At 40.5% G+C, this 22967-nt stretch overlaps 1 protein-coding gene across 8 annotated transcripts in view; it reads left to right on the top strand.

Annotated features, from left to right (window-relative positions):
- MAP7D3 (MAP7 domain containing 3) overlaps window positions 1-22967 on the top strand; it is a 42397-nt gene that overhangs the window by 229 nt on the left and 19201 nt on the right. For 7 of the 8 annotated variants that reach the window (XM_084213316.1, XM_084213318.1, XM_084213313.1 and 4 more), the window contains exons 2-7: window positions 12665-12760; window positions 13557-13637; window positions 15057-15220; window positions 17204-17318; window positions 18241-18273; window positions 22666-22770. In XM_084213316.1, coding sequence (XP_084069442.1) covers window positions 12665-12760; window positions 13557-13637; window positions 15057-15220; window positions 17204-17318; window positions 18241-18273; window positions 22666-22770 — 594 coding nt within the window. The remainder of the gene's footprint in view (window positions 1-12664; window positions 12761-13556; window positions 13638-15056; window positions 15221-17203; window positions 17319-18240; window positions 18274-22665; window positions 22771-22967) is intronic. The other variant, XM_084213315.1, reaches the window with a different exon arrangement.

The raw sequence follows: 22967 nt of genomic DNA, 5'->3' as shown, positions 1-22967 counted from the left end.
GAAGGGGCACCGCGAGTGGAGGCCGCCGGGGCTGCGCGGCCCCGGCCCGCTCCCCGCCGGTCCGCGCTTCCCGCAGCCCCGGGCGGTGATTGCTGCCTCGGGACCTCCCGCAGCTCGTGGGCTCAGCACAGGCGGTGCGGGGAGGCTGCGTTACACGAGCCGCCCGTTTTTCACCGGTTCCCCAACTTGGCGGTGTCTGTGCTGACTCTTGCTTTCAGAGCGTTTGCCCCAGCGGTGTGTTCGGTCCCGAGTGCAGAAGGCAGAGACAGCCCCTGGCACTGATTTTTAATCAAAGATTGAATAATTCCCGACTTTACTTTTCACTTTTTTTTTTTTAAACTGGTGTTATAAGAGGGCTGAAGAAGCTCTGCTTTGGTTTTGTCTTTGGCTGTGCTTATGTGCCTATTTATTCTTAAGATCCTTAATAATATACTCTGCAATGAGTATTTTGCATGCACGATATGTGTTTGCAGCAACATTTCGTGGTACATCTCCATGCAAAAGCTTTGTGGGAGAGCATTAGAAAAGATAAACATTTACTTATCTCAGTCACAAAAAAACAGTAAGTAAAGAGACTTGTGGTTTGATCTAAGCTAACTAACTAGGACTAGGTGCAGCAACTACTCTTGAGAGCCTCTTGCATGATTTGTTTTCAGTGTATCTATAATTACATAAAGAGGAGTGCTGGCAAAGGGTCCTGAATGCACAGTTCTCATCTGGCATTCTTCTTCAGTGTGTTGGGTGTTGGAAATACTATTTAATTACTTTTTGTTTCTGTTTCAAAATTAAGACAGTTTAGTGCTTCAGAAGGATAAAGATCTGCCAAAAGATAGCACTCCTCACCTGCAAAGGCTGTGTCTGTTTGAACCTTATTCTTTCTGCTCAAACTGCTGAATTTTATTTTGCATATGGGATGCACTTACATGGTGGCTGCTAAGTTTTTCTAAGGATGGGCACCCATATTTGGTTACAGCTGTCATGGCCTAGATTTAGTCCCAAAATCACAGAGGAAATGCTCCATGGGCCAGGCAGCTCCATCTCCCTTCAGATATGCACATGCTGTAGTATGCACATCATGTTGAAAAAACAACCCCCCCTCCGTAGATCCTGGAAAGGCTAGACCTTGATTTTTTTTTTCCCTGAGGGGGTAGAAGTCACTGAACCAGAATCTGAACTTCAGTGTACATAGAATGCATTTGTAGCAGTTATGTGCTCAAAGATAAACTCGGTGCTAATGTGCAGTGAATCAATGCTGTCTGTGAGCTCGCAGGCTGCTGCAGCTCTGCTCCCGACTTCTAGTCAGTAGCACTCCCTGGAGAGAGCAAATGATGTTTAGAAATCATCCTTGCAATCCAGTGGTTGACGGTGGAATTTGCAGGATAATTTGCCACAGTATTTGCTGCTCTTTGGAGAAGTTGTGAGCAGCAGCCAAGTCTGATATCGCAGCTGTTTGGAGAAGATGTAGAAAAAAAAAAAAAGACACCCAAAGGAACCTCGACGTTCAGTCCCACGCTCCCCTTCGGCGTGTTTGGGGAGGGATAGAACTTCCTGCTTGTCTGAGCTCACTTGGCTGCGTGGGGGACTCCTCAGTTCCAAAATACCTGCTAACAAGAATGCTTGGAGCCAGTTTCTGCTGCTCTGTGGGCAGTTGTGTACTTTGCTGTCTTAATCAATCTGGAGAGCAAACATCAATGCAAAAATAAATAGTGTTGTGTGCCTTCAGCCGTTTGTCAGTGAACTTGTGTCTGGGAATCTCACATTTAAAGACAATAAATAAAGATAATCTTGCTGAGAAACCACAGCTCTCTCTGGCAGCCTGGCTAAGAGGTGTGTGTACATACTGTTTGTATAGTCCCCTTCTGCATAGGTACCTTAGTTGGTCCTTTTTAAAGGACACTTCTGGGTTCTTGTTCTGTTCACTTCTGCTCTCTGTGACCGGCCTCTTGATACTGCTTTGCTCTGTGGGTGATTGGTGCTTGTTAATTTTTAGTCCTGGCACACAGAATCCCATGGTGCCGCTTGTAACTAACTTCCAGTTTTGTATGTTTGGCAAGAAAAATATTCTCTTAAATTCAGTCTAGTGTTCAGGTAAGGAAAAGGTGTTTCTCCTTCTTTGAGAGAGTATCAACTGTAATTAAGATTCTGCGGGCCAACTCATGCCTGCAGTGCCAGTTCTGCAGTTCCTTTGTAATAATTTTCTGCCTTGACACACTTGTCCAATCTTATTTCCTTTATGTGGATGACAAAAAGCAGAATCTGCTACCACAACTAGAAGGCAGTTAAGGTTTCTGAACATCACCTAACATTGTAGTTGTACACTGAACCAGCAGTGGATAGATGGCAGTTGCTTACCCCATTTTTGTTATCCATGCTTGCTGCTGTCATCCCTCAGGGATGAAGAGGAATTTTTGATCCTATTCTAATGCCATAAGTACTGCTGAGCTTGTTAAGATGTGAGAAGAGGGGAATAGTCGGGTACTTGTTTTTTATCCAGTAAGTGAGGTTTTCCTTCAGTGGTGTGGGTAATCAGAGGAAAAATACCTGTAATTGAAGCTGCTGTAGCCTACATTTATTGTCTTCATTTTCACTGGAATACTGAAAAGTCCTGTCTTTCATAGGATGAGTGGTAGAGAATGTTTGGATTTTTTACTAGAGCTTGGTATTCCTGTGCTATTGCCAGGATTTCCACTCACGTATTGAATTGCTGTTGCAAAGGTTGTTCAAAACAGTATATTTGAATGCTGTTCTTACATATTTTCCTTTCCAAGACCTGCATCATCTTTTGGGAAGCCTGTCTCAGGTTTGGGGAAAAAAATAAAGTGCCTTTTTGAGCTAATCTAGCTGCAGGCATAAATTCCATGACCTGGTTAGAAGTTTTCTAATAGAACATATCTTCATTTCATGTAATCAGTTTTTTTCTCCCTGTGTAAGTGGCATTGTCTGGCTTTGTCCATTTTGCCCAGACCACAGTTCTTAGGAGTAGCTTTATCAAGTGCATGTACACAGAATTGGCATGAAAAGAAGGATGGATGGATAACTAATAGTGCAACTTCATTGCTCAGGCAAGTAGTCAGGGACATGCACAGATTTATCTGGTCTCTAGATAACAGTTATAAAACATCAGAACACAAGTTTGCACCAACACCTGTAGAGGTGCTAGAGAACTCTTGGGTACGGTCTTGGTCCCACAACAGAAGACGGTCAGAGGAAATTATTTGGGATCCAGACGCGTCTGTCAGACAATTGATGAGTTGACCTGTGTGTCAGAGCTGCTTGCTGGAAGACAGAAAGAATTTACTTAGGAGTTTGGATCCTTTAAAGTCTTTGGGATTGGCAGTGTGCCTGTCAGTAGAGGTGGGCTTTAGATCTTGCCTGGGAAGCAGCAAGACAAGGAAATTTCTTTGCCAGGTTTCTCACAGTGTGGGAGTGCTGCATGAAAAGCATCTTGAGCATTCAGTTGTTGTCTTAGTTGGTGATGTTTGAATGAGTGACTGGTACTGGTCCCATCTGCAGAGCAAAGGCAGCCCGTCACTGGGGCATTCAGCTCCTGATCACTGGGGTTGGCTTCAATCTCTTGATTTGTCAAACTCCTCAGAACTTTGGAGAAAGTTCTAAGGGTTTTCTGTGCTTCATCTTTTTTTCCCTGCATGAAAGTAGTAAGACTGCTTTGCAGAGTGCCAAGGCAATAAGTGCAAAGAACTGCACAGAAATTGGATTTCATGTAGATCTCAGTGGTGAGAGAACATTCCCAAATCAGGCTGAGAACTTAATGTAATTGTGATGGCTATGAGCTCTAATTTCATTTTCTTTTTGTTCAGGGAAATACAATCATATAGGGTAGGGATAATTTCATGCTGATTCAGAAAGATGAATGCTATGTATTGAGGTGCTTAGCATTCTGAAGATTACTTCCAGTTGTAAGTGGTTTATAAACGGTTTTATTAGAATTTAAAACTTTAAATTCTTGAGATTTCTCCAAATATATTCAGGAGCGATATGCTCCTTGCTGTAAGGAGAAAAAGGCAAACAAACAAAAAACCACCCAAACCATGTGCATATACAGCATATTTTTTTCAGTTTCTTGTGTCAAGTGTTCCATTCTCTACATATTTCTTCATGTGTTGAAATTGCAGAATATAAATTTGGCTTCCATGCTTCAATTCAGATTAAAGTATTCAGCAAATAATGACTTGCAAGGGTCATAACTCCAATAGTGACAGCCCAGAGAAGCTGTGGCTTACACTATCCCTAACTGTGCATAGTCTTAAAATGTGACTGGAATGAAGGGCTGCTGCTGCTTCATACAGTTATGTTTTTCAAAAAGAAAACAGGGCAGTACTGATATGCTGTTATTAATTTTCAGTTCTTAAGGGTGATAAGACAATAAAGAAGGGTTAGTATGGGTTACTGTAAGATAAATGGAAAAAATAATTTAGGTTAGTCATAATAATAGGGGTATCAAAAGCTGCTGGTTGTCTTTAAATTCAATGAAATAATTGGAGATGCTTGCAGTCCTCCTGTGAAAGGACACCCTGACAAATAAAATTCTGAGCATGCAATTTTAATGACTTCTGTGAATATGACTTATCGGATTACTTGTGGTACTTTAAAATCCAACTAGGACTGCAAATTTCTTGTCTGCCACAAATAAATTAGTGCCATTTAGCTTCCAATTATGCAGCTTACAACCACGTTATTCTTAATTGATGATATGCTTTCAGTGTGTTTGCATATGCCTGTCCAATAATCAAAACCTTTCTTGATGCTGGTGGTTTAAGTTTTTTGGAGTGTGGGGTTCATGGAAGAAAAAAGTGTTGCTCAGAATTGTTTTTGTTTGAAAGAGGCAGAAACCTCCACTGTGCTGCATAATGCCTGTGCATAAAGGGACACAAGCCTTTGCTTTTAAGGAAGGTTGACAGGGTTGCTTGACATTTGTTTTCGACTAAATTATTTTTATATTCTAGTCACTTTGGAAGTTCTGCTTTCTAGATGAAGGATCCCCAGCTGATGTTGCCTTTGAAGAAAGCAGTTACCACTGGTACCATGCTGAGTACCTCTCTCTTTTCTCCTAGTGGTTTTTTCCCTTCATAATTCACAGGAACTTCTGAAATACTCCTTTATGAGTACTTAACTGACTCTTAATTTACAGACACTCTCTGTTGTTTAAATGCACTGACCTGAATCTTGGGAGGGAGAATAGATATTGTAGTGCCTTGTTCTCTAGGCAAGTGTTTCAAAGCTTCCGAGTGTTAGAATTCCTCTCCCAAGCCCAAGAGGTCTTGGCTACAAGAATATAGAAATACTGTAGGGATCTTTATACTTAAAGAATATAATTTAATAGAATTCATTAATTTATTAATTTCAAACCTTATCCTCTGTTTAATTTTGCCAAGAGAACTTCTTAGAGGAATGTTTTTGCAGCAAAGAGCTGATCAATATTATTGTATGTTGTGTTCTGGACATTAAAACCAAGGACACTCATCTCCAGACCAGATCAGTGAGTGTCACCTTACTCACATTCAGATTTCTTGAAAAGACTTTCTGCCATTGGGTAATGAATTTAGAAAGAAATACGGTCTCTTTATTTGTCTCTTTAGTTCTTTTTTCGTGCTTGCTTTTTTTACACCCATTTGCCACTTTTCACTTATCCTTCAAGCTCTTTGAGGCAGGGACTGATTCATGGTTACTTTGCTGGGGTCTTACATTGCACACATTGGAGTGTCCCAGAGCCTTCATTTTCTAATTAGCTGGGTGAACTGTACAGCTTTAAGAAAATTTGCAGGTTTTTTTTTTTTTTCACATTTTACACCCCCCTTTTCTGCTTTAGGCAGAGGGTTTGCTGCATTAAACACACTGTGGACCTGTCAGTGTCCTGCAGCACTTTCTGTATTGAGTGATTTGAGACTGGCCTGTTGGGGGTAAATGCCAGCACTAGTCTCTCCTTCTGAAACACACAGACAGGGTTTGAATGAGCTCTAAATTTTCCATGAGAAATTCATCAAGTGTCAAATGCAAAAGCAGTAGTTTTCACTGCTGTCTTGCAAAAGAACTGCTATCCTTGCACCAAAAGAAAGCTCAAAATGGAGTTTTCCCAGGGTTTGTCTGGAGTCCGTTGTGACTCGCAGTGCTAGGCTGTGCTCTGGGCTGGCATTGTTTGGGCTGGGTGAATTAAACAATAGGCACAGCCTGCAAACAAGAGGACAAAAGCGTTTTCAAGGCCGTGCTTCTAGCAAGCAAAAAAACCCCAGACTGTTCAGGAAAGAGGGAAGTCATGGAGAGAAGTTAGCTATTGCCAGTGTTAGGGATAGTGCACGGCAAGAGAAAGAAACAATACAATGAAAAAAACAGATGTGAAATAAGAGAAGAGAGCAAGGGCTTGTCTTGAAGTTACTTTTTGCCGTGGCTTGCAGGAGTGTGAAGAGGAGTCAGTGTTAGGCAGCCCCCAGAGTTGGAGGAGTAAAGCAGAGAGCTGATTTCTGTCCATTGCTTTTGCCAATGCTTGAGCTAGAATTCCAGTGGGAACTGAGCTGTGCAGAGGAGGTTAAAGTGGGACTGCTCTGGCATCTGTGAAGCCAGTCCTGCATTGAGGGACAACATATGTACTCCTGAGACACTGGGCAGTGCTATTAAATAGAGACAATTATTTGTACAGCAGACTGGTTATTGATAATCTTCCATTTTACCTTTTGGGTCCTTCTTTAGCTGTTAAACCTGTATCTAGTTCTGTCCAGTTGAGAGCGTTAAATCTATAAACCCCTATAAACAAGCATTGATGTCACATAACTAGTAAATTTCACAATGAATCCACCTGAAATTGTCTAAGGGCATATTCATTGTGTAGACTGCTTTCATTTTAGTGCTGTGTATTAGGATACTCTGGAATTTCCAGTGTGCAGAAACAGGTAAATACTTCAGCTAAACTTGAGAAGGTTCACAAGGGTCTTTGTGAGAGAGGAGCTTCTGCTGTCATTCCACTTAATTTCTTTCAAGACATGAATAATAATACACCTCATTAATAAAGATCCTTAAATTGTGGAAGCCAGGTGTCTTTTCCAGAGAAGGAGATAGATTTATCTTGTCAGCCCTGTGTGCACAGCACAGACAGTGCTTCTTACTAACCTTATGATGGCTTCTGCAAGAGTTGGTGACATGTCTTTGTCCTTTCTGAGAATTGTACTGGCAGTTGCTTTTTCCATTAAGTAGCAAGAAGCATAACTCATGGTTGAGCAGTGTAAGGGAGGTTAAAATAAGGGAATAAGTGACAGTGGGAGTCAGTGAGATTCCACAGGTGTGTTTTCAGTACTGTTCAGACAGCTGAAGGTAGTGAGGATGGTGTGGCTGTTGAGCAATGGTGTAACATCTCTGACTGTAGAACGTTTCAGGAGATGGCTGCTAATTCTGTTAAGGACAAATTTAAATTCCTTAGTCTGTGCTTATATTACAGTCAAGTTTGGTTTAGATTATGTGCTTTCCCTAGGGCAAAGTGTGCAGAGATCAATGGAAAAATTAACTAGCAACCTTCCTGGTGCCTTTCTGGTCATGCCCTAGGCTGAGTACATCGTATGAGTCTCATAATATGTCTTTGAAATTGCTTCAGCTGTATCTTTGCAGGTTTCCTTATAAGAAATAAGTATTTTTTTTTTAATTCTGTGATTTAAAAAAAATATTTCTGGGTCTTAATCTGAATGTGGATGTTTAAAGATAAGTAAAAATAAAATACTTGCTTAAGTTCTTCCAAGTATGTCTCAAATACTTACTTGTGGAGCTGCTAATACATATACTGCAAAGGAATGCTTGTGTCAGTGGGTTCAAAACTTGTGATGAACTGAAGAAATCACCCTGAACTACCTTGAACTTTGGGAGTAAAACCAGAATGTTGGACAGAATTAGCTGAAGTGGTCTTAAAGGGAGGAAAGCACATAAAGGTAGTAAAATAGGTATCCCATGTAGGGAATAAATATAGCACAAAGTTTGCAAATGGAGTCTGGGATAGGGATAAGACAACAGGAAGCTCTTCTAGCCTGCTGAAGCTAAGAGTGTGCACTGCTTTCTGGAGATCTCTGTGCTCCCCATCTGGTGGCTGCCCAGACAAAACAGGAGAACCATCTGCCTCCCAGCTGGTCCGTCAGAAGGTGCCTACAGGGAAGCTCACGTGTTTGTTTGTGGAGCCTGTCACTCCTTGCAGCCCAAAGATGGGATGTGAGGATCAATGGGGAAAGATAGAAAAGGGGAAAACAGGGAAAAGAGGAATGCACACAGAGAGGCTTTTTCTTCATCATTAGAAACTTTCTGTGTTGTCCATTTGTTTGTGTGAAGTTGCATCCTTCCTTTGGTGTCATCTGAACAAGGAGTAGTGGTGTAAAAACCAATACCTATTTTTTCTTAAAGCTTCAAACATATGATCTTGCATCTGTTTGTCTTAACCTATGCTAATTAATGATTGGAAATCAGCTTAAAAGGCAGTGCATGGAAATCTCAAACTTGAATGCTGACTTTCCTCATCTTTCCTAAAAGTATGTACAAAATTTTTAAAGGATCTGAACACCTACTGGCAAACAGTAGCTCCCTGTAGTGGAACAAGACAAGAACGGAGCCTTGCAGATCTGGCACAGTTTGCTATAAAATCAGATATTTTGCTGGAAGGCTCACTTTAGATTCATGGGTTACTTATTGGCTTCTTGCTACCTGCTTTAAACTTTTATGGACACACTTAGAATCCTAACAATGCTTAACATTCAGGAGCCCTCCTAACACCCCCCATTTCAGAAGCTTAGTCTGGGATTTTTTTGTTTGCTTTGCATAACAAGTCATTAAATCATAAGAAGCAGAAGGATTGCTGTGAAAGTCAGCACATTCTGCTCTCTCTGTAGTTCCACAAGGGAAGGGAAGAGCAAGGGGGCAGTGTCCAGCTGGGGCACGGCCACGGGGCAGGGGATGGGATGGGATGGAAGGTCTGGGTGAAGGGATGGAGCTGCTTCAGTCCCTAATGAGGTTTACTAAGAACAGCAGTGGGTTCTTTGCCAGCCTTGGCAGGGGCCAAGGGTATTAGCCGTGTGCAGGGGTTGAAATAGAAATCAAGGTTTATTTTTAGTGCCGGTCTCTTCAGGGCATATTGGAAACCTGATCAGGGAAGGGAAGTACTGTCATGCTCAGTGTGGGGAGGGACCTCAGCACCTGCACTGTCAGGGGATCGTGAGCTGGAAGTGAAATTGGGAGGGTTGGATTCATCTAGAATGTCACCTCCTGGTGCTTTTGTGAGTTTGGTTTATCTCTGATTTGCTTGGCCAGACCTGAGGTGCTAAATGGTGATGAGGATGCAGAAGGAAAACTGCTTCCCAAATAGCCTCATTTTTCATGGTTCAAATAGCCCTATTTTATTATGCATGAATGCAGATATTATTAGCCTCATGCATGGCTTATGTTTTTATTAATTTTACCTGGAGCACTTAAAGGTAGACTACTGTAAAATAAACACACAAATTATGCTGATCATAGAATATTGTTGTGAAAGACTACTGTGGGAGGGCAAGCTCAGAATAGAAATGAGATATAATTTGACTCTAAGAGAATTTTTCCTCTCCAGGGAGTTTGCTGAATATGTCCATGAAGGCACCCCCCCATGCATGCAACATGTGACACAGATTCTAGTGAAATGGTTGTTAACTGGTTTCCTGTTCTGGGGTATTCTGGTTCATTACAGAGGTGTTAGGCTCTGTATTTTACAGAAATATGTTTTGTGGAAAATTCTTTTCCATGAAGCTTCACTCCATAGCAGACTGCTGCATTCATTATGGAAAACTAGGCAGAGAAATCATAGGTATCTGTGCCCAAAACATTTAAATATATTAATTATTAAGGTTTCTTTTATCATATCAAAGCAAAATAAGATAGGTATTTCTAAAGATTGCATAGTGCAACAATATGCAGTGCATTTTCTTTTACTGTAGTAAAATGTGGACTTTGAAAATCACAGTTTTGTATTGTAAATTTACCATGAAATTGTCAAGGGCCATAAAACCTGTCTGTTGACTAGGAACTTGGTGAAATTGAGCTCATGTATTTCAGGGATGTATCTAATGTGGTGTCTGTTCCCCTTTTATTTATCTTCTGTTCAGATCCCCAGTTCACATTTGATTCTGGCTTTCTGTTGGTTAAATGGATCACATCCATGTGACATGAAGGTGCATGTCTTGTGCCTTAAATCTGCTACTTTCAAATGTGGAAGCACATTGTTTCTATGCAAATAATGAAGCACTGGAGGAGTGAACATAAAATATTTTATCTGACATACAAAAAACCTTGATGTGCAGAGTCCTCTGGCTGGGTATTTCTAGAGTTGTTTCACCTCTGTGTCCTCTGCAAGCTGAACTGTTTTTGTAACCCACTTTTCTGCCTTATAGAATCTCAAGTAATCTTTTGCAACCTGAAATAATTAAAATAAACTGACTAATTGCTTTGCAGATGTGACACATTTTTAAATCAGTGCCTTCTAATCATGAACATTATTCCAACTGTACATTTATTTTTGATTGAGTAAATAAATACATAATTCTCCCATATCCATTATGGCTGCTTTGTTCAGCAAGATTTCTAATAGTAAAATACTTCTGCAAGTAAAATAATATTAATATTGTACCTGTTTAATTGCAGGTTGCTTCTTACTATAACTTTGTAATGGAAATTTGGATATTTCAGCTTTGGGAATTGAGGCAAAATTCCAGTGTTGGTCTTAACTGAAGCTGGTTTATGTGCAGAGTGACTTTGTTCTGTTGGGATAATTTCCTACCTGAGTTAGCTCAGGCTTCCTGGGCACCTCTGTCTCCTCCCTTGAGCAAAGATGTACCTGGATTTCTGGATTTGTCTGAAATCTAAGTGGTATTTCAAGAAGCTTATGTTCCTTCAGCCTTTGTGATGTGCAAAGGTGTCATTGGATATGAATGCCCTGGTTGTACATTTCTGCTCTCAGAACACCTGCAGTGGGCTGCTTTTCCTCTGGCTGTTTTCACTTCTATTTGTGTTAGAATAGATAATTCTGTTGTTCTCCACTTGGTGTTTTTTTGGGCTGGATTCCCATCCATGTCACATGCAACAGTGTACAAAAATCAGAATTTTGTCTGACTTGTCTGATCGAGAGAGTGAAAAAACAGTGAGCCTTTTTAAGCTATTTTTTTGCCAGTTGGTAATCTCATCGTGTTGTAGTATATCTGGTCTGTGACTTCTGTGAAAAGAGCTTCAGAGATGTATAGGATGGGGTTGAGGAAGACTTTTGTTTGCTGCTGCAGTGAAAAATTAATTCAAGACATGGCAACAGCTGCGGGTGACAATTTAGAGTTGCTGAATAAGTATTGTAATCAGCATTTATCACTGAAATCACATGGGATTAAACACTTTGAGGTGATTGTTCTTGGGCACAGCCCTAGGGAGGGTTATTACCATGACACAACTAGTTGTCATGGCAATGCATGGAGAAGAGGGAGACTCTTCCTTCCTCTTTTGCATTCTGCACTCCTCTTATTAAAAGGAAGTCAGATCATTGGCAAAGTTGTAGTCTCCATTCTTAAAATATAACAGCAATTTGTACTATTGGTCCTTCACGTTCTTGCTGAGATCACAGCACGTTACGTGTTCCTTTTGTGGATTTGCCTTTTCTGGGTAAAACTGGCCTCAACTTTCTCATGTGTGGGTGTGTTCCCTTGCTTCCCCTGAAGTTGGGCTTTTCCATGGAAGCCAGCTGAGCTCCCAGTGCCTGTCAGGCAAGGTGAGAACAGGGTGGCAGTGTGTGAGGATGCTTCTCTTGGAGCTGTGCAGGGCACTGGGGCAATACTGTCTTACAGGTTGCCCTGCCTGCTTTCCCTGTAACTCTTCACACCCTGCGAGGTGATTAGTGAAGGTTGATACCAAAACAAAGAAAATCTGGGGAGAGTAATACAATAAATTAGTCTCCCTGACTTGTTAATGTTTTTTTTTAATTTAGCAAAATTATTATTGGTAGCATTTCCTTTCTGTGTGATTATCTGTGAGTTGTAGCCCTCCATTTTGCTGAAGTCACCTTGGTGAAACTCAGATAAGGTGAATGGGTCTCTGCACAAATGCTCAATTTATATGTTTTGGAGTCTAATTTATAATTAAAATTTATTTTTTAAGATCCAGTTTCAGAAGTATGTTGTAGGCCTCCCTCAGTGGTTTACTTTATGCAACTAATCCCCTTTCTCTTTCATGTCATGAAGTAATGACAGGTCTTCACAGACCTCTCCCTGCTTGGGTCTCATCAGAATATGATTCTAGCAGTGCTAATGGGCTATTACATACATGTGTGCAGCCCACAGATGCTCATGTGGTAACAAAGAGTTTCTGTTATTAAGTATAAGTCACATATAACTTTGCAAAATAATGGAGTTTGTTTTAGAAATTGTTCAATAAGTTTGATCTTTGAAACTCTATAGTCTTAAAATAAAAGGTTTGATAAATGTTTTTACAATAAAATGCTTTGCCAGGTCTCATCTCATTGAACAAGTTTTTCCTTACAAGTTGAACAGCCCCCAGCTATTTACTTAATAAAAGCATCAGTGACCTCAAGTAGAATTTTATGTATTTATTTTGGATATTTATTTCATGAGTTTCAGTTGTAGAGCTTTTCTTAATGTGGATTGGTTCTTTCTCACAGTTGCTGCAGCCCAAGCCATAGCAGAAGAAAGAAGAAGCCAAAGTGGCATTAGCCCTCTTGCAGTCCAGACCTCAATAAAGACAGCAACTAAACCAGGTATAATTACAGGTCATTGCTCTTAATGAAGTGCTGGGCTCACAAGGGAGGCTTAGTAGGGATTGAAAAGAACATATTTAGAGAGAAGTTTGGTGCTCTTTCTTCAGGAGGCATCAGAGCACCTGGTACATGGTCTGTAGGTCTGGTTTTGACAGCAGATTTCTGGTTTTGGCTGGCTCATAGCTCAGTTGAAGTTGCCTGTCTTGTAAGCAGGGCATGACAGCAAAGATAAATGATGGTAACTGGGCAAGTTACCGGCTCACTTCCTGCTGAAATTCAAGTTTTTATACCTGCAAAGGCTGCTGAAGTCTTGGTTCTGCTTAGTCTGCAAATGGGCTGTCCTACAGTGCTTTGAATTTGTAATGACAGGTGAACTATCTGTTCCCAGATGACATTTTCCTAAAATCCTGTCATTCTTGTTCACTGGAGCTAATATGTACAAGAATGAGGATCAGGGCTGAATTTGGAATTGGCTATGTTCTCACACATCTGACTTCTTAGGCTTTCCTTTGACTGTACCTACTGAGCCTTTAATATGATGTCTGCTTTCTCTTGCACCTGTTAAAAATAGTGTTGTGAGGGAATGGAAAAGGGGAAGAGGAGGATGTTCAGCTTTCTGTGAATTTTTCAGATGGTGTCTTTAATCTCTATATAGACTGTGCAGTGATTGGGTGGTGTGTGCATCTCTCAGGAAGTTTGATTCTCCTTTTGATAGTAAAGACTTTTGACATTTTATTTAAATTTGAATGTTCAAAGTCATTGACAATTATGTGTCTTCAATTTTTTGTTTTTACAGTGATAGATGGGTCCATGCTAAGAACAGAAGAAAGGCAAAGACTGGCCAGGGAGCGTAGAGAAGAGCGGGAAAAGCAACATGGTATTTTCATGTTTCACTTATAATATCATTTTCTAAAATGTTTCTCTTAAAGGAATTACTGTCCCCCTTACTCCATGTTTTGTCACCTTTTGTCAGCTTGCTGGGGACAAGAGACAAGGTCTGCTCTTGGCCTTCCATCATTGTCCATCTGTGAACCTGAATGAAGAGGTTCCTGATTTGAGAGGAGAACACTGTAGAGAGTTACAGCTTGTTGAAGCTGTGTGTCACTTCTGACCTTCCATTTCTTAGTGACCACCCAGCAAACTTAGCTAATTCCTTATTGAAAGCCTTAACAAAACCACTTTGGAAAATAAAACTTTTAGCTTAGAGCTTCTTCCTATAGCCCCAAAGACTGATGTTTGGAGAATGCTGCTTCAGAGAAAACCAGAAAAGATTTAGCTACTTGAATGGCTTGTTTGCCTTGAACACTACTTCCCTTGTTTCCCAGCACACTGAAATGACTCCTGTATTGAAGTGTCAGCAGTATACACTTTATCTTAGCAGGGAATCTGAACTAGATAACAGCAGAAGACTCTTACCCAGCTTTATGCTGTTTGTGATGTGAATCAGTGCCTGTGTGTGTAGCAGGAGATTAAAGGGTCTCAGTGTACCCTGCAGTGCTGGGTCTTGGGCTCCCAGCTTGTGGGGAGAGATGTCTCTCTGAGCTGTATGTTTGTTTCTCAACATAAAAGCAAAAACCCACAATAACAGGAATTACTGCATTATCCTAATATGGGAACAGGGTAGTATTACGATGCATATAAAATTCAGAAGTAGTTTGGAGGCCCTCTGTGTAGATGCTGCCTGTGCACTGTTGGTGTGATTATCTGGTCTCTTGGTTCATTTCATCTGTCTGGCCATGGAAAATACTCTGTGCATTCTAGCCTTGTGTCACAGGACCTGAGGCTTCCTGTTGAACTGCACACAGCTGTACCTTGGTATAGGCTGCAGACAATGGTGATAGAACTATTTTGAACGCAGATGCAGGAACTGTAGGGTCTTCCCATCTTGTCACTCAATGCCTTAAATATTACTATATTTTATTCTTAAAAAAAAAAAAAAGCTACAGCACAGAAAATTCTATTTTCTGATTTTTAATTTACAGCTTCCTTACAGAGACATCACTATTATGTTGATAAGAAAAGTGTACGCTTAATTTAGGGAATATACATATCCTGATATTCCTGTCCAGACAGTAAAGCCTAGTAGCAGGCAAAGTTCTTATTCCAGTTCCAGCCTGGGGACAGATTTAAAGATGAGTCTGTTGTTTGCTGTCACCTCTGCAAGCTCATCTTCCTGTACATCTTCACTTTAGGTGGTAAGAATTCTGCTTGGGTAGTCTCTTGCTTGTAAGTTGTATTGCAACATCAATGAATGGCTAAATTTGATTTTATTTTTTTCTTAAAAATATTCTTACAGCTGCCAAAGAGACACAAATCCTTGAAAAGGAGAGAAAAGCAAAACTCCAGTATGAAAAACAGTTAGAAGAAAGGCAGAGAAAGCTAAAAGAAATGAAGCAAAAAGAGGAACAGCGGAGGGCAGCAGTAGAAGAAAAGAGGAAACAAAAAATAGAGGAGGAAAAGGTAACACACATCAAAGTTCCATAGTTTAAAAGAACTACGTTGTTTTCCTACATTACCATGCTCTGAAGTGCTGTGAATGAGAAACTTGAAATGATGAATGTGTTAGAACATAAAAGTATTTTCTGCCTACTGTGGGCTATGTAGGCACATGTCCACCTTCCCCATAGAGCTTTGGCTATAGCTGAGGCACTCAGGACTTCAGGAGCTGTGGCTGTTTGACCACTGGTTATTTTTCACATGAGCAAAACCCCCACCCCATATTTCTAGATTTCCAGATGCCTTCAGAACACCTTGTAGAGTCTGTCTGTAAATCAGTGTGGGTTACAGGTCTTAGAATTATTTCTCTTATTTCTGTGTCTTGCTTCCTTGGGAGCCCTGCTGTGGCCTGGGACTCACATTCTCTTAATTCTTCTAAACCAGAATTCATTCCTGTATGATGAAGGGTGGTGATGTTATCTGTGTATTTGTAATTTGCTGCTTTGAACTGTGTGGTGTCTGTTCTCACTGGCCTTTTCTCTGACGCACATGGACAGGCAGAGCAGAGTTTGAGTTTGGGACTCACTCAATGGACAGAAGCTGACAGCAGAAATAAATACATGATGTTATTTCATCCTTTTGACAAGTAGCTCTGTTAGTGCATATTAAATGTCCAAGTTCTTATTATTAACTATTGTTAACTTTTTCAGCCAGGTCTCATTTAGTTAATCTTCTAATAAGGTAGGAGCAGTAGCACAGTAGCAAATACTGTGGAAAAGGGAGTGGTTCTAAAAACTTGAAGACCACTAGCTGTGGTGAGGATTCAGATACCTGTCTCCCCACTGCTCCTCAGTTATTCTGCATATCTCTGAGCTCACTATATTGAAGTCTCGAGCTCATTTCTGTCATTTATAAAGTGAAGCCTATGTCTTTAACTCTGACTGAAGAATTACTGCACTGCAGATACCTCCATGGAAATACAATCTACAGATTACATAATGTCTGGGTACTCTGGCACCTTAGGTAAACTCTAGTTCAGGTTTCTCTAACAGAGGGGAAACTAAGTTCTATTTCAAACAAAAACTTTCAGTTTTATCTTTTGTCAGTGAGCAGAATCCTCCCTTCCTTCCAGGCTTACATTGTGTGTTTAGTACGGTGACTACTTAAGTTTGTGTTGTGAAATGGTGTTGAAGGAAGGTGAACATCTAGTGTCCCCAAGTGGGAGAAATGACTGTATAATGAGTTCCCTTGACATCTTACTGCAGTGTATCTGCAGAAAATACTGCTTCAAAAGATCACTTGGGATATAACTATTCCAGAAGAGAAAAGTGTTGTTGACACGTGTGGAAACCTGGCTGGCAAGACAGAGTCTAGCATGGTCCATCTTTATGCACAAGAGCTAAAGCTCCCCTGCAGGCAGTTACTAGTTCTGGAGACAGCAGCAAAAGCTTCTTTTAGCCCCCTTTGTCCTGTCAGCAATGGTTGCTGAGGCCTGAAGTTGATTGGTCTTCTTTTATAGTTTTGCTTTTATGTCTTGCTGTTTCTGGTTTCATCACATCTCTCATGATGGCAGTGTCTGTTAAGACCTGGGTCATTGTTTTTACAGTTCTTTGAAAATACAAATACTTTTATGCTTGGTATTTTATAATGGAGAATTTTTATCACCTCTTAGAAATAACTTCATTATATAAATAGTTTCAATGGTAACTGATTACTTTTGTTCAGTTTGGGGTTCATCCCTATTTAGAAAATAAGTAGTGCTGTTTACTGGTGGCTATTTTAAGTAAAGAGCAGAATAGATTATCTGTGCTTTAGCTCAACCTAATCATGTTTGCAGTGTTTTGAGCCATTAATTGCCTCCAACATTCTTTGCATGATAATTTTTTTAACAACATCCTGGTAAAACAAATTATAAATCATACTTGGGGGGGGGGGCAGTGTCTATATTTGGTTTCCTGGCATGGCTGTGGTTAACAGTTAAGGCTTCACAGAGGTGTTGTTTGGTAGGAGCGCTATGAAGCAGTTCTGCATCGCACCTTGGAACGGAGTCAGCGGCTGGAAACACGACAGAAGAGATGGTCATGGGGGGGGTCTGTAACTCCAGACTCAGAAGGCAAAACAGGTAAGCAGCACTGGTTTTAGTGGGACTGAAATCATGGAATATTTTGTGTGAACACTGGCAGATGGAGCACTATTCATAGGGACCTGGGCATCCTTTCCTATCTGGGATCTTAAAGCAGGATCTGTGGGTAGCTCCTGGGAAGGTGTCATATCTGTACTTACCCTGAAATGATGCTCAGACTCAGAGCTGTTTCTTACCTTGGGAAGAGCTGGAGAGAAGCTCCATGGGAAATACAACATGTGACAGCACTGCCAGCCCTCAAACATCAGCTAAGGGGAATTATGATCTGTAATATTTAGATAATTCAGAGTCCTTCAAATGCAGTTCATGTAATGGAGTGCTAAGACTAGCACTCCATTACATGAACCAAACTCCATTTTGGTGATGAAACCAAAAGTACCCAGTTGTACTCTAATGTGGAGTTTTGGAATGCTGACTGATTATTTGAATGCCCAGTAATGGGTAAGGAGATGCAGTGGACAGTCCAAGCTTCTTGGAACATTAATTCTGTTCTGGATTAGTTGATGCATTTTAACAGTCTTTAATTTGAACTGAGATAATTTGCTGTTTCACAATTAACTGTTTCTGCTTGTAAACATTCTGAAATCAGACCAGTAAATAAAGATTGCAGTGGAAGGGATCTTTTCATGCACTACCTAACCACCAATAAATAACATAAGTTTTTGGCCAGGAGTAAAATAAATCAAAAAATGCTTCAGTTCAGGCTATCCTCTATATTGGTGGAATCGTACTGAGTGTGGTACTGTCATTTCTGTCAGCTTGAGTGTGTGTTTGTAACGTGTTTGAAAGTGCTTTGATATTAGTTGTCATTATTATATGCAGCATCCCCATTTTTTTGTTAACTTGCATTTTTTTGCTATGTGACCTCATGACTTAGCTTACAAACCTTCTTCTTCTACAGAACAACAGAGCACTGATGAAGGTGGAACTGGTGGTATAGATTTCTAAAATTTTCTTTTTCTGTTATTTTACATTCACTACTAACCTTTTAAGCTTGAGTTCTTCTCAACTAAGGAAAACCATCTTCTTTAGATCTTTTCCTGGATCTTGGCCAGCTGTGCAACAAATGTGATCCCTAAGTGGAAAGCAGCCCTCCTCATTTTGGCTATCCCTCCCAGCTAATTCAACTACAGCTTAAGTCATGGCATGCTGAGGGAATTTTCAAGGAAAGGCTACATTTGGGTTTTTAAAGAGGTCTGGATACAGCACAGGGAGAAGAGAAATTTCTGTGGGCAAGTATTTGAAAAATAAGTTCAGTGGTGTAAGGTTTGGAGGGTTTAAGGGCGGTTTCAGACTGTTTCATTGCTTTGCAGAAAGTACACGGTAGGTCTTGGTTTGTTTCCTTCTTGCTTTGGTTTACCAGCAGTTAAAGTAACATTGACAAAATCAAATGATATTTTAGTGAAACTTTGTGAAAGGGAGTGGGTTTCTTAAGCACTTTGATACTTTTCCCATGAGGGGTATTGCAAAATCAGAGCTGTCCCAATTACCTAAAGATAATTCTATACATGAAATGTGTTTTCATTGGATTTCTGGCACTTTCCAGTGCACAGACTAGCCATTCATAGAAATGCTTTGGATCACTGATACATATATTTAATAAGCAAAATTATTTCTTGTAGCTAGATTGAGGTGAAAACTCTCAGCTGAGACCCAGCTGAGTCTGAATCCTGGCAATCTGTGCGTGCCCACAACGTTCCTAATGCAGTGCAGCTGTCTGTGACACAGACAAGTGAGACTTGAAAACGCACTGAGGGTCTGACTGAGTATGGTTTAACTACTCTGGCAACACAGCAGAAGCATGTGTATTTTAATTAACTTTTTTTATTCCCTTGCCCTGCACATCATGAGCCCCTAATTTTCTCCAAAATCAGCCACTTTGGCTGGGTTGGTTTATCTGCTTTACATGTGTTCCTTGGATACATAGATAAATCCATTCACTACCAAATATCATTTAACCTTGAGACTGGGAAATCACATTTGCCTTACATGTTTAAGAAAACACTGGGTTTTATTCTACTAACAAACACAAAATAATGTTCTTTGCTCTCTCCTGATGTGTGTGAGGAAATGAGCCTTGTCTGTCCTGTCCATTGTGGAGGAAGATCTTCAGTGCTGCTGAAGCACATTTAAGATAAAATATCTTCCAACACAAATGCTCCTGATATAATAATAAGTGCTTAAACTGTGATTTATGCATCATAAAGCGACGATGCATATAGTTCAGCAGCAGTAGATCAATTTGGGTAATTTGGCACCAATCTGGAAAAAAAATTGGTATGGAGATAAACAGGTAATGCAATGTCCTAGTCAAACCCTTTTGCACCCACATTGTTTTAAAATTGTGTTTGATTTTATGTTACTGTTTCAAGCATGACGCTATGGTGTGTGGGGTGGATAATGTGGAACCATGGCTGGTTTTACATTTCTCATAGTTATTCCTATTTCAGGGTAGTTCTCTTTAACTTTGAGAACTCATTACTTAATTATTATTAAAAATCCACCTAAGCCATGTGGGATATTTAAGTCTGGCTGGCTTTTAAAAAAATCCTTATATGGTCCATTTTGCTTTATATTTATATATTTTCTGGAAGGACAACAATTACCTTTTCTTTTTACTCTGAAAAATGACACCATATGAGCTCTAGTCCATGACATCATTGTGGCTGAATAGTGCATCTTCTCTAACTGCATGTGTGGAGCAAATTTCAATGCAATATTATATTTCCACTGTCAAATTCTGTGGCAGATTTGGGATTAAAGCCCCATTTCTTGAAATGAGAACCATTTGGGGAACTGATTTCAAATATTCTTTAAATATTTTAGGACAAGAGGCATTCTTGTCTGTTGTAGTGCTGTGCAAAAAAAAATGCAGAATCAGATATGTCTTCCATGAACTGGGTGTGTCAACAGTAATATTTAGGAACATTGAGTGGCAGAGCAGAGGTTTTGGGTGATAGTGTGCTCTGGAAAGTGAAGCCCCTGTAATGGAACATTTCCCCAGCCATCAGCAGTTCTGTGGGATGTTGAGTGTGATTCATGAGACCACAGCAGGGATCCCGCTGATGGAGAAATGTAAAAATGGATGAAAGCCCCAGAGTCAAGTGTTACATTAATGGCATTGCTGTCAGTGCTGAGATGAAGCAGGCAGGGTGTGGGTCTGCCAAGAGAAATGGCCAAGCTGTGCAATAAAGCATCTGTGATGACAGTCCTGCTAAAGGGGGTGTTTTAGTGGTGCCTGCTGAGCAGAACAAGAGGTTCAGGTGCATCAGCACTGGAGACATGCTATTAGAATAGAAATGGGGCTGCCAGAGCCTCTCCTTGCTAAATAAAGAGCTTCCTTGTCCTAGTAGAAATTTGGAAGGAAGTGAGAGGCAGCTGATCTTATTTCATGTAGCCTAATGTTATCCAGCCTCAGGCAATGCTGCAGCACACCCTCCCTCAGTGAAATCCTGTGAGGATTGAAAGCTCCTCACTCTGAGTGATTTTCTTAAGATCCCGTGTTTCCCAGCTCCTTGCCCATTTCCAGGTCCTGCTGCATGGCAGACATGGAGCTCTGCTGCTGCAGTTTGCTTTCCCCCTTCCATTAGAAAAATAGAGAAGTTGGTGTCACATGGGCTGTGTGCTTCTTTCATTTCAAACCCCTTGATTGAGGCAGGAATATTCTGCCTGTCTTCTAAAGCATTTTTTCTAGAAAGAAAAAGGAGCTTTAAAGAAAGGAGCTTTAAAGAAAGGAGCTTTAAAGTCTGCAGATTTTGTTCTGTGAATGAGGTAGGGAAAAAGTTGAGGCCATCTGATCATTCAAATGTGTTGATTGAAAAAGCATTGACCTCTGTACCTGGGTCCCAGTAGGTGATAGACCGAATCTCAGATTTCATACAAGTGCTGGAGTGCTAAATTGAACCAAGAGAAATTTATGTGAAGTGTCTCTGTGATGTTTGGAGGCCTTGGACTCAGTTGAGTTCAGGCAGGAGCCAGGATTTCTTTTAAAGAGCAGACACTAGAGGGTAGCCTTCCCCTTCCAAAGCACCCGGATACATGAATTATGAGCTTCCTGATTTTCGTATATAAAACCTCTTAAGGCTGTTTAGTTATCCCAGTTCTCAGACTCCATTCATAAAATGCTCCCTTTTTCTTCTTCTTCTTTTTTTTATGTTGGGAAAGCATGCACTAAGCTCAGATCTTAATTTCTAAACTAAATTCAGAGGATGTCCCTCTTATCCCATGGGGACTTTGCTCTTTTTCACTGTCCCAAGAGCTTCCCATAGGGCTGTTCATAGGAATCCTCATGTCCTGCCTCTGGCTATGAGGGGCTGTTGTAGCATGCTGGCAAAGGGAAAAGATGTTGCCTCTGTGGTGAGTAGTGCTGCTGTGTCCTTTGGTATTTATGCACTAATGAATTCAGATTAATCATCTTTGCTGTGCAGTGTGTCAGTAAAATTGATTATTTGTATTAGATGTTTAGAATTTTGTGTGTTTGTTTGCTGGTCTGCACCATTCTGTGTACATTAATGTTTTCTGCTTACTGAGTTTCTGTAGCAACAGGTACATGCTTTTCCAAGGCTTTCGCATTCTGGAGTAGTGTTCATCCTGAAAGTACATTATTTGAAATTAAAAAGCAGGTATTTATCTGCCTTGTAATAAACTTGCAGTTCTGCCACATGAGATGTGATTTTTATGTGTGTATATGTATCTGAATACACATACAAAAAAAAATATTAATGCCTCATGTGGCAGGTTTTTTTCTGAAAATTGCAGATTTGATAGGAAACATTAACTGAAGAGTAGCTTTTAGAGAAAAATTGGCAATTTCTAAAATACAGCAACCTTTGTGAAGCAATCAGAAATAGGAATGCTTTCTTGCCTTTCCTTAGGACTTGGTTTTATTCCTCCAAAATAATTTGTTTTGGCTTGGATTTTTTAACTAGTGATTAAAAAACTGTTTTGACATACCTATGTGTCAGGAATGAAGAAAGAAATTTTCCAGATTTTTGTTATTATTTTCTGTGTCTTGCCAGTCTGATAACAGCAGACAACATCAGTAGCTTTTGTCTTTACAAGTTAGGGGCATGGGGTTTAAAAATCCCTTTTTTGCACACATATGTATAAATCCTGGCATGACTCCACTAAACTCTACCTGCTCTGTGCCTGTCCCAGCTGGTGCTGATGGTATTAAGCCTGTTGAATGGAAAACAAAATTTTGTTTTTGTCATCAAACAAAAGTGGAAATAGCTTTCAGGATGTAATACTTGGAGAGTGAGCTCTCAGCAAAGTGTGAAAAGCTCAGTATGAGGCCAGGTTCTGAAGTTATCACTTCTCTCCACAGCCAGCAAACGCTCGCCCTCCACAGCCAACCTCAAACAGGCAGAGGCTGCCGTGAGCAAAGGCCTGTCCTCGTCATCTGCAGCTCTGTTAAATGCCTCAGATCGAAGTAAGTGGGGGTTTGTGGCTGCTGGGAGCAGGGCACTGCTCAACTATGCCTGGGGAGGAGACAGGAGGTGGAATGAAAACTCCTCCCTCCTCCCCTGCTGTGTGACTCACTTCATATTTTGATCTCAGATGCATTTCATGCAATTTGTTAATCCAGCCTGACTGGTCAGGGCTTTGACCCAGTTGGTGTGATCTCTG

This window comes from Fringilla coelebs (genome assembly GCF_963513975.1).
Source record: "Fringilla coelebs genome assembly, chromosome: 11".
NCBI classification, from domain to species: domain Eukaryota; kingdom Metazoa; phylum Chordata; class Aves; order Passeriformes; family Fringillidae; genus Fringilla; species Fringilla coelebs.
This window is presented reverse-complemented; position numbering and strand designations above follow the sequence as displayed.